The sequence below is a fragment of the Artemia franciscana genome, chromosome 5 (genome assembly GCF_032884065.1).
Source record: "Artemia franciscana chromosome 5, ASM3288406v1, whole genome shotgun sequence".
Classification (NCBI taxonomy): domain Eukaryota; kingdom Metazoa; phylum Arthropoda; class Branchiopoda; order Anostraca; family Artemiidae; genus Artemia; species Artemia franciscana.
In genome coordinates, this window is record NC_088867.1 from 12,157,144 (window position 1) to 12,169,424 (window position 12,281).

The 12,281-nt window shown below is 33.1% G+C and overlaps 2 protein-coding genes across 7 annotated transcripts in view; both read left to right on the top strand.

The window, feature by feature from the left end:
- The window catches only part of LOC136026982 (rho-related BTB domain-containing protein 1-like), a 218,748-nt gene extending 215,252 nt beyond the window's left edge, over positions 1–3,496 (top strand). For 5 of the 6 annotated variants that reach the window (XM_065703854.1, XM_065703855.1, XM_065703856.1 and 2 more), the window contains one exon: positions 3,378–3,496. In XM_065703854.1, coding sequence (XP_065559926.1) covers positions 3,378–3,450 — 73 coding nt within the window. In that variant the 3' untranslated portion in view covers positions 3,451–3,496. Of the gene's footprint in view, positions 1–2,243; positions 2,315–3,377 lie in introns of those variants that run through there. The other variant, XM_065703858.1, reaches the window with a different exon arrangement.
- A 2,341-nt stretch (positions 3,497–5,837) lies between these two features.
- The window catches only part of LOC136026983 (uncharacterized), a 66,289-nt gene continuing 59,845 nt past the window's right edge, over positions 5,838–12,281 (top strand). The window contains exons 1-2 of the mRNA XM_065703862.1: positions 5,838–6,071; positions 10,835–10,881. Of these exons, the coding sequence (XP_065559934.1) occupies positions 5,949–6,071; positions 10,835–10,881 (170 nt within the window). The 5' untranslated portion in view covers positions 5,838–5,948. The remainder of the gene's footprint in view (positions 6,072–10,834; positions 10,882–12,281) is intronic.

Genomic DNA, 12,281 nt, shown 5'->3' on the forward strand with positions numbered 1-12,281 from the left:
ATTACAGCACCAAGCCACCTGTGGCGAACACAGCTACGTACTTTGCTCCTCCATCCCAAAATGTAACCAGGGGCACCATCCAAAAATGGCAAATGCAACCAATCACACAGTATTTTTATGATTGAGTTTAAGAGAGGTGGGAATTAAAACTTATATTTTTATTTTTACCTTTTTGAAAAGTTTATTGCTTATATACAAAAAAAAATTCTGACAGAAATAAAGAGCGATGTCGAAGCTTAAAAGAATACAAGTTATTGCTTCGCAGCTTTTGTACCATATGTCTACAAAAAGGGTTTAAATAAACTGCATTATAATATTTCCCTGGTTTCTTAGAATTATGGGAAACTAGCGCTTTACTGAAATCACAAAACTGACGCAAGAAAACAGGATCGGCAGCAGAAAAGTTCTGAAGTAGACTGTAGCAAACACCGGTAATGAAATCAATAGATTTGAATATCCAATTTTAATTATGTAAAAAACTCAAGCAAGCAGAGTTTTCAGTAAAGCGCTAGTTGTGCAGAAATCTGCTAGGATAGCAAAATATCACGAGACAGTTTATTTGAACGAGTTCCGCAGATATGTGTTGCAGAAACTATGAACCGATGATCCTTACTCATTTTAAATTTCAATTTCGCTCTTTACTTCCGTCAGAAAAATTTTCTCATAAGGGAGCCAGTTCAAATTAAAAAGCAAAAAATGAGAATTATCGTGCAAACATGTAAAAAATTGAAGAAATAATTGTAAGGTTTTTGGGATTGGGGGAGGGGGCTATGGCACGGGTTCTAGAGGCCTCCTTCTGAGGATGTGTTTTGAAAAATGAGCATAATATTTTTTTCTAAATGTGAGGTTTTTATAAAACCCTTAGAGCTTAGTTCCTCCTGTGCTTCCACAAGCACATAGAGCGTCAGTGAGCCGCCTCCAATCTTGTCTCAAATAAGCCGCTGCGCAAATGTCCACCTCAGAAAAGAAATTCGTCTGGAGGGCTTCTTCTCTCACATTCATATGTGAGCGGTTTTTTGGTCTTATTCGGTTATGGTTGCCTCTTGGCTTCTAGTGGAGGAGTTTTTCTTGGAGTCTATGGTCTGGCATAAGGAAAATATGCCCAAAATATCGCCATCTTCTTTTTCTCAGAACTGAAGCAATGCACTGGTTGGCTTGTGCACGATTGAATCTTGTCATTGTTTATTGGATTTCGTCATTGCCCTTGGGACTCAGCGAAAGCAACTATTCTCAAAGGTATTAAGAAGTTCTTTCTGCTGGTTAGTTTATTTTGCGCATTCCATGAAGTGGCTCAGAACAGACACAATTTATCTCAGGAACAGCCTGAGTCTCAGCTTCTCACGAGTATATTATGGATTTCAAGGATGGAATGAGTCGCTTCAATGTCTTTGCGACCCAGATGGATTCCTATGGGTGAACCGCTAATTAACATAGCTTTAGTCTCTCGGATGCTGATGCGTAATCTGAATTAAACGCTTTCTTCTTGGATTTATTCAGGAACTCTTGAAGTTTCTGTTTGGTGGCTTGTAAGAGCCCAAATGATGGTGCACACGTGGGTAGCGATGAAGACCACATTGCCTTTCCATATCAAATAAACACAATTTAGAAACACTGTCCCAAGACATTGGAATTCAATTCGTTGAATATTTTGGCCCTAAGTCTAAGGGCCGTCTTCAGCACAACACAAAAAAAAATATATGTATATAATAACATTTTACTTTAAAATGTGAAAATTAAAACTAAATTGTTAAAAAAAAACTTTTTAAAACAGCCCTAGCTTCATTATTTCAACGAAGTTAAACCAGAACTGATAAATAAAATGATGTGAGATGATAAATTCATTCAAACAAAACAGAACAAAATAATGGAATACAAGTTTTTAAAGCTAATCTTGCTTTTTTGGCAGCTTGCCTCAAAGGCCTTTTTGTAACTGTTTCAATACTACTATAATTTGGTTTAGTAAAATATTTTGTTAGATCATTTTTAATTGAAGTTGAACATAAAGTATTTAGTGAATACTCTCCCAAGTCCCTATTCAAAGAAATATTATTATTTATTTTGAGACTACTATCAATTGATTCCTGAACCCCCTGGTTTATCCCTAAATCATTACTAATGAGGGAAGATATTTCAAAAAGTTTTGTTTGGGAGGGACTATTAAATATATGCTAAGCTAAAGCAGAAATAAAGGAGTTATTAGAACTATTAGTAATTAATGCCTCGTCTTTGTCTTCTTTATGTAGGTGTACCCGTTTTTCTAGATTCTGATGAGCCCTGCTAACATAGTAATTGCCACAGTCACAAAATATTTGATAAACCCCTCTTTGGTGAGTAACTGAGGTTTTTTCTTTACCGGAGTTTAAGAAACTTATGATTGTAAAATTATTAATGAAAACTACATACAGATGGAGGGTGTGCGAAAGCACAGGATGGTTGGTCCCCAGCTTCCCATTGCACTTCCTGGCTGAAGGGCCAAGAAACGGAGATCAGTACCGCCAGTAGGGACTGTAAAGTCCAATGGTGTATTTTTACTTTTTTTACAGTCAGATTATTTTTTGTGCAAACATTTTTTTATTTTTTTGTGACTTTTGGGATGTACCGAAGATAGATAATATTTGAGGGCTTATCAGGAGCCTCACATTGTGATATATCTTTGATTTTACAGGAATGTCTGTTTAGTCTACGGTTAAATACATTGTTGACAAAAGGAATGGGGCTTCCATTACCAAAAGAACATCTCTAATAAAATTTATTTTTGCATTTATATATGAATCGGAGCAAAATTTCAGGGCACGATCAATGACAGAAGTTACATCTACTCTTTTAGCTTGTGGGGGATGACTTGAATTAAAATGAAGATATCTATTGTTTTCTGTTAGTTTTCTATAGATAGTAAAATCCATTTTATCAGTATTACGAATAATTAACAGATCTAAAGGAGTAGTTTATTTTCAGTTTCAATTTCAAGAGGGTAAACTGCAAATTTCTCTCATAAGTATTAAGATGATCTAAGAAAACTCCGAAGTTCAACTTCTCAATAATTCCAAAGTGAAACTACGGCATCCATGTAGCGACCCCAATAGATGTGTTTTAAAAATAAGAATTTAATGCCCAATTTTCAAGGTTCTTGACATAAATGTTTGTCAGTAGCCCAGATAAAGGTGCTCCCATGGGTAATACATTTATTTGCTGATAAAAGGAATCAAGAAACTGAAAATACATAGAAAACTTATTAAAATTTTTAACTAGAATCATTAAACTTCGCAATCAATTTCTGTCGCTGAAACCTCGATTAAGTGATAATTTTCTTCTATTTTGTTTTTTAATAATAACGAGTTCACTTTCTTTTTCTAATTTTAAGAATTTTTCTCTTACAGTATATCATGGCCCTTCCTGTCACTGGTGGTTTCTTGTGTGTTGGTCACGTTTACACTTAGATTTCTCATTTAAGTTTATTTATTGTAACGAATTGTGTAAATAAATATGTTAACTGGAAATTGACCTACTACATTAGCTGGAATGGACCTGCATAAAAAATAACTTTAAGCTGAAAACTCAATTTTGTAAGTTGACGGTATTCTCTCGGGAAGCATGTCCCCGGTTTATATTTAATTGAATGTCTTTCGTGAACACTTTTACGTAAAAAAAGAACTAGAACGAAAATGACAATCAAGTATACCAGCTCGTTAAAAGTATATTTTCGTTTTTATAATTAAGTTATTGGAATATTTTAAATGATCTTTTAGAAGAAAATACTGAAAAAAAACATGAAGAAAAACTAGTGAGGATACATTTCTCCGGCAATTTAGGATCAAGAAATAATCTACTGAATTTAGATTAAGATTAATGTTTAAGAAAAAATGATGTTACCTCAGACCTACAGAAAATAGCTTTAAGCCTAAAACTGAATTTTTGTAAGTTGACACTGTTCTCTCTGGAAGTATGTACCCTGTTTGTCTTTGATTGAAAGTCTTTCGCGAACACTTGTACGTAAAAAAAGAAACTGGAACGAAAACGACAATTAAGTAAATCAGACTCGTTAAAAGTGGATTTTTGTTTTTAGAATTAAGGTATTTGTATTTTTGAAATGATGTTATATAAGAAAATGTACAAAAGACAAAAAAAGAAAAGTACCACTTAAAAAAAGGTGGTGCAAAACAAGACAAGTTTTTCGAAGTAAAGTAAAGAGCTGCATTAAGCCAAGAATGAAAAAAACCTGATTCATATAATCTTCCAAGCGTAAAACTACCACGAATCACTATCAATAAACAAAAGAAACTCAAACAAATAGAAATTACAATAAAATAGCTGAGTCAAGCCCAAAATTAGCAATGTCCTGAAAACGCTTTGATGTTTGGTTATATGTTTATCTAAAACTTAAAACTTACAAAAGACTTTCCCTCCTCCGACCTGGGCTGTCACGTAGGGGGGGCACCTCCCCTTCTCCAATGTTTTGGGTACTCGTTAAAAAAAGAAGTCTTTCTCTCTAAAAAAAAGAGGTCTTTTCGCTTAAATTGTTTGATCGGCTTAGTAAAGACCACGAAAACATTGACGTAGCATATACAAAAATTTCGAAATTGGTTGGGAAACGGAGGAGTTTTATTGACTCGTGCCGTGGTTTCACAGATGGCGCTAAGGTTTTCCATTTGGTTAAACAAACAGCATTAAAATAGTGATATGAAATGTACCAAAATCAGAATTTTGGTTGGTAAATGCAGTGGTTAGTGATTTTACATATTGTATCCGAAACGGACATTATTCTTATTTTTGACAAAAACACTTGGTAAAAATAATTACCCAGTCAGTAAAATCTCTTCCTCCCACCAAACATTTTGGGTAGTACCGGTTCTTTCTGTCACTAGCTCTTTCGTACAGAGTATTTAGATAAGGACAATAGAACTTCAAGTGAAATATAGAAAACGATTTGTTGCACTAATTCGTGATATCCAAAATAGCCCTTTTTCGCTTTGTCTCTGATCTGCTTGTAACTTACTACAGATTTAACTGAATCAAACAATGACACCCCAAAATAGGTCAAACATCGGTTTTCTCTAGATCACCTGGAACTTTCATTGTAAGTAGACTGGACTAAGAGACCTTGCCAGAGGACTAAACTAAGGGGATGAAAACGGCTAATTTTTTGGAGAACAATTTAGTTCATTGTTTTCGTAGCATGAAACATGTTTTCGTCTTTTTATCCACTTGAATATTTCAGGCCACATAAATATTTTTTTTAAAATATATTATTCAGAGTTACATTAACCTTATTATACAACTGAATTACACCAGTTTAATTATGCTAAAGGGGTATAATATAACACGCTCTTGTCCGTAATCCGAACATTCCTTTTTATATAGTTGGGAGTTTTACGGCATTGATATAGCATACCTAAAATGTAAAGTCAAACATTCACAAAAAGAATTAAACAGTAACACTTAAAATATCCCATTTTGCCGAAGTCCAATTTTCTCAAATTGAAATTATATTATATTATATTACTAGCTGTTGGGGTGGCGATTCGCGCCCCCCTAAGCCCCCCCCCCCGCGCGCGTAAGTCGTTACGCGCCATATTAGTTACGTGCCATTGTAGTTGTGTCCCTGTGTCCCACCTGTGAATATAGATAGATATAGATATATATATTTTTAACTACATAAAATTTGCGAATATACAACATTCTTGGCTGTCCCATTGTCTGTGCATATAAATAGATTGTCAGGTTTACCGACTCTTGAACATGCAACATATAAACGGCGTGAGTTACAAAAATTATGGCACGCTACTTTGATGTCTGAAAAAACCTAGCTTACAACACTGTCTAAGGCTGTCATCGTTCAAAATAAAGTTAAAAACTTCCTACTCACCCTCAACTATTAAACTTTCAATTGCTTTAGAATATAAAAGTATCGTCTGTGACATCAGTTTTCACCTTAAAAGTTCAAGGGTTTCATGGCAGAGGGTGAAGAACTATTAGATTATGACAATGATGTAGAGGAAGATTTTATGACTGAAATTAATGAAGATGAATTATTGAATGATGAAGGAGGAACGGATTTGGGTCCAGATGAATTGGTAAGCTGAGGGTAGGGGGATAAGATCGTAAATAAGGGTCTTTTCTTAGTTTCTGAAAATATTTTATCTGTCTTGGAAAGTAGGTCTAGTTGAGGAAGGGGTGAATGAACCTCAGGAATTAATCCAGAACCTAATTGTCCTATTGGAAGGACATATTATTTATGGTGAACATTTATAAAATTCCCTGGCTAAAACAGAGCAAGTTGAATGCACTAGGCTACTTCATTTCTTGGATTTTTACACTATTTTCAAATAGGCCTGGCCTATTATACTCAATTCACTTAAAAATGAATAAATTGTTTATTTAATTGCCTGTGATGAATCAGTGTTTGGGAATTATCTATCTGTAAAATGAGAACTAAAAATCAAGGTAAAATTCTAGTTAATTTACTTCTTGCCATCTCAGAAAGGGTTTAGGTTAGGGAAATAAAACTCTCAGGGATGAATCTAAAGACTAAAGTATGTCCTGGTAAGGTATTTTGAAGAAACTACCTCCACTCCTCCCTCTAGAGGGCCCTGACCTTTGATGACCTTTAAAAATATGTGTCTTATACAAGTGAAACCTTGCAAAATAGATCTTCTGCTTAATTGAAGTACAACAAAATTGTTTTTAGCTTCATAACTTTGCTCCATTCCATTTTATAAGGTTTTAAAGATGTGCAAATACATTTACTAAATTTTGAAAAAAACATTGATATGGCTCAAAATTCTACTCAAATAATGGGAATTGCATTTTCAGAACTAAAGGCAGAGAAAAGAGAACTAGTAACTGAAATTTAAGGTAAAATGTTGTTTACACAGGTTATTTACCTGTCATCCAGGCAAATTTCAAGGCCCCTCAAGGGAGAAGGAATGGAGGTGGGTACTTTAAAATACCTTCCTGGGACATACTTTAGTCTGTAGACTCATCCCTGAAAGTTCATTTTTTTAACCTAAACCCTTACTGAGATAGAAAGAAGTCAATTAACTAGAATTTCACTTTTTTACCATCCTCTATAGCCACAAATTAGAGAAAAGTGTATCATATTTGTTAAATATAGAGCAGTTAATATAATTGGTAAAATTCTAGTTAATTGACTTCTTGCTATATCAGAAAGGGTTTAGGTTAGGAAGATCAAACTTTCAGGGATAGATCTACAGGCTAAAGTATATCCTGGGAAGGTATTTAAAGTACCCACCTCCACTCCTTCTCCCTCTTGAGGGTCCTGAAATTTGCCTACATGACATGTCTATACCTATTGAAATTTTGACAAAACAAAATTTTACCTTAATTTTCAGTTACTAGTTGCTTTTTCTCTGCTTTTAGTTCTGAAAATGCAATTCCTGTTATTTTAGTAGAATTTTGAGCCATATTAATGTTTTTTTTTTTAATTTAGGAAATGTATTTGCACATCTTTAAAGCCTTATAAAATGGGATTGAGCAAAGTTATGAAGCTGAAAACAATTTTGTTGTACTTCAATTAAGCAGAAGATCTATTTTGCAAGGTTTCACTTTTATAACACACATATTTTTAAAGGTCATCAAAGGTCAGGGCCCTCTAGAGGGAGAAGGAGTGGAGGTAGGTACTTTAAAATACCTTCCTGGGATATACTTCAGCCTGTAGACCCATCCCTGAAAGTTTCATTTTCCTAACCTAAACCCTTTCCAAGATAGCAAGAAGTCAATTAACTAGAATTTTACCATATAATTGACCCATGAATAAAGTGAACATGTCAGTTAATGTTATTTTTATGATCTTTTTGAATATAATATTTTATTTCCTCATAAATTCAGTTTTAAGCCCTATTATGAACCTTGAAAATAATAATTAATTTCTGTAGTTTTTCAATAGGCCTATAAAAATGGGTTAAAACATTTTTGTTCAAAATTACTGTTCTGTTATAGATTCATTTTGTAAAAGCTATATGACCATAATTCATAAACAATAATAGTCCATGTCAAGATTAAGGTGAATGAAGAAAAATTCAAAACAATTTCACCATGTTTTCTTATTCTGTTGGGTCACTTAAAAACTGCCATTTCACCAACATGTTGAAAAAATATCAAAGCTGACAGAAGAAACATAGAGGATAGAAAAATGAGAAATTGTTCTGAATTTTTTCTGACTTAATTGTGACAAATCAATGCTTATGGATTATATAATTTTAAGAAAATGGATTTTTATACTGAAATAATAGGTACTTATGTATTCTACAAGAAATACTCAAGACATTACCTAGTTTTCATCCTGGTTAGTTTGTAATGAATAGTGATAGAATAGCCTATTGTGTCTGACCATGGATTGCTATATTTTAATTAAATATTTAGTCAGTATTTTGTTATCTTAAGTTACAATAGGTTTGGTTAGGTTAGAATAGGTTTGTTTAGGTTATGTATTTAATATATGCTATGACCTCCCCCCCCCCTTTAATGTGCAAATATATAGGCCAAATATGTTTCTAAACTAATGTAATTTTATTATGTTTCATTAGCATTAACCAAACTTCACTTCTTTAGTGTGTCTTGTTTAGTACTGAAATATAAAATAATATATTTGAAACTAATGTTTTAATCCTTTTTATACCCAAAAACCAATGAAAGGAATTATCATTTTCAAAGATCCATAAAGACTTTAAATTGAATTTTCAAGAGTAGCAATTATTATATTCAGAAAGAGCATTAAAAGTTGCATCAATTGGTATGTTTGCTTTATTTGTTGGTTGATTATATGAACTGCTTGATATTTACCTCATATTCAAGGATCCTTAAAGGACTTAAAAGTGAATTTCTGAGTAATATGATTATTGTATTCAGAAAAAGTATTAAAAAAGGCATTGTATATTCACCTAATTTATAGCTCAGCAATGGAGAGATCTCAAAATTTTTCAGCCTGATCTATAGGGTAGGCTATCTATCTAAATTTAATGAAAAAAAAAAAAACATTTTTGCCTAATATCAAGACACTTGTGCAGCAATATGATGCTTACTTACAAGCTGCAGAACAAAAAGTCAGCAATCTTTGGTGGCAATCTCAGTACCAACCAGCACAACACAAGAGGACACTCCAAGAAGTTACCAAAGTCAAGCTTACAATAAAAAACATATCAAACATTCTTTTCAAGAAGAGTCATAAACCATTGGACTTAACTGAAAGATTCAACTGTCAGTGCTCCCTCCCTCCAGTCCTTCAAAAATCAGCTTGAAAAAGAGTGGAGAAGAAGCAGTGGAGGTTTGACTGGTAGTCATCAACTCAAGAGCACTACAGGTCTGGAAGACCTTAAAGCTCTCAGATGGATTAAGGTAAGGTAAGGTGATGAACTGAGAGGTTGAATTGCCATTCAGTATTGTATTTTTATTTAGTTACCCTTTCACTGTTCCTTTGAGAGGGTGTTCCTTAGTTTTTGTGTTTGTTCTTTGGTTTGGGTATTTAATATCCTTTGGATTCTTACCAGTATTATTTTATTATTCTGTGCTCAAGACAGTCAGGTGGTGGTCTTGATTGAAATATTTGCAATATAAACTGTGTTTTTTTTCTATTTTCTCTGGCTGTTTTCATCCTTGTTTCTCTCTTTTGTGGTCTATTTATTAATTAACAACAAAATAAAATATAAATTAAAAACACTTTGATGTAAAACATACATGACACTTTGATTTGAGCTTGTCAAGAGATCAATCCTTTACACAAGCTACTGTAACCAATTATTGTGAATGGGTGATTAGCCTAAACTGGTTTCTTATTATGCACAGAAACAAAAATGTTGCTTATGAAAATTTATAATAGATATAAGAAAAAAAATTGAGAAGCAAAAACATAATACATATAAACAAAGAAAGAAATTAAGCACAGAACCACACTTTGGAAAGTATGGATAAGTCATGGACAGGGCTCCTTCCTGTATTTTTTTCAACAACAAATGTTTTTTGTTATTATATTTCAGTTATTAAGGTCTGTTTGGTAATAATTTCTGAGCATTTTTATGCTAAAAGAGGTAATACATCCAAATAAACAAAGCCAAGGCAGTAGGAACTTGACTTGTTCTAACTTAGGGAGTTTGAATTTCAATTGTGGCCTCACATTTATTATGAGCTGGCTGAGAGTTTTACCTGGTACATCAAAACAGGTATATATGGCAGGGGTAAGAAAAGGCACAGGCCCTACTCATGATCTTCAAGTATGTAGAATTCAAATCTTGCAATACTGATTTCAATAAGGTGCCACATGTCCACTATTTGTGAAATCTACAATAAATCATTTATGAGATCTATGCAAAAGTAATTTTGTAAGTTCCCTACAGCACAGAAAAACAGGGGTTACATGTAAAAATGGCTGTGACTTGAAATTTTTTTTTTTCTTTTTACTTGCTTAAAATTTCATACAAAAGAACAAGCCAAAGTTCTTTTTACTGGTTCAAAATTTGACATCACAAAAGGTAAAACTGCGAATTTACACAGCTTCCCTTTCTGACATTTATTTAAAGAATAATATGGGTGACAAAAAAAAGTGTGCCATTTGACATCAGATGAACTAATGGAATTAATGCATACATAACAAAAAACCTTAACGAAAATACAACAACAATTACAACCAGTGAAATTTATTTTGCTGACTGTTTTTCATCGTTTTTTCTGTGTTATGAATTTTCGTTTTGTTTTCACTGGCCAATTTGGTCTTAAAAATTATTTATTGATGCACACCTTTGAACAGATATGTGTAGAATGGTAATCTCTCTCCTCTTTGCCTCTTGTGTATATATCATTTAGATATATAGATTTACTTTTTCAGGCTTCTGAAGGAGTGACACAAGAATTTTCTGCCCAGGAACAAGAATGGTGAGTAATCTTCAAATTATGACCAATCAGGCTTCACAGTAATATCCCAAGTTAAAATGAACTAGGATAGTATTTTTGTAGCTTACACAAAGCTTACGTTCAAAGACATGATATTTGTTTGTAAACTCATAATCAGTGTGAAATAGGTTGGTTATAGGGAGGCTGGTGATCATACCAGCATGTCTGGGGTAGGCAGGTAGTGCAATAGAGCCATAATATTCCAAAACGCTGTCATGGTTTTACTTATTCAGAATAATGTCTCTAAAAAGTTGTGCATTTTAATTTTTTGCTATTATTTCCCAAAATGATCTAGAGTTATGGTTTCCATATGGTTTCTTTTTTGTGTAATAATGTACTGAGTCTCATAGAAATACATCAACGTATGCGTTTTTTTTTTTTTTTTTTTTTTTTTTTTTTTTTTTTTTTTTTTTTTTTTTTTTTTTTTTTTTTTTTTTTTTTTTTTTTTTGATGGTGCAAAACAGCATGCTGTAATAATCCATTGCAATTAAATCTAAATTTCGTATTTGTGTTGTCACTGTGGTAGAAAAAATGAGTTTTGGATAAAGGGGATGAGTGGCATAAGTATCTCAAAACTCTAATAAAAAGATGTAGTTTTGAAGTTTGTCTTTAAATTTTTGTCTTAAATTTTTTTGCTTGAAAAATTGTTGTAAACTAGCTTAAGCCCTTTTCTAATGAAAACTATTTTGACGCTCTTCCTGAAGTTGGTTTTGAAAACAACTATAGACCTCGGTTCTCCGGGAGTTAGAGCAAAGTAGGATAATAGATTTATCTGGTAATACTGGAATTTTCTCTCTTGTTATAATAGCTGAAGGAAGAACTGGAAAATTGTTGTATAGACATTAGGAGCTATTAAATTAGTCAAAACAACTACCAAAATATTTTGCAAGGATCAGATTGGGACCCTAGGGGGCATGCACCCATATTGCAAACTACATTACTTTAATGTTATATATGGTCAACGCCTAAAACGTTCCTGTCACATTTGTAGGTTGTGTCTAATATTTCCCCTTGTCTGATGTAATTAATAAAATTTATTTGCTAATGGAAGGATCAACTGGGCTATGAATGCTAAGCTACATTCTGATCCTCCTGACCTGTGTTGGTCTATTGATCCTTCCTTCCAGACAACTGAATACAAAGTTTTTTGCAATTATCTCCAATCATGAAAATGACAGATGTGACATTTACATGTAACAGTAACGAAATTTCTGGGGAGACCTAAGACATCAAATTTAGGAACCTTTGAGCTCTTGAATTTGTTGGTTTTTCGCAGATAATAAAGAATATTACCTTGAAGGTCCACTGAAGGTAGTTGCTGAAGTCCTTGTTCAATACTTTCTTAAAAAGTTCTGCTAGAACTTTTTTGTGGCTTCACTAGG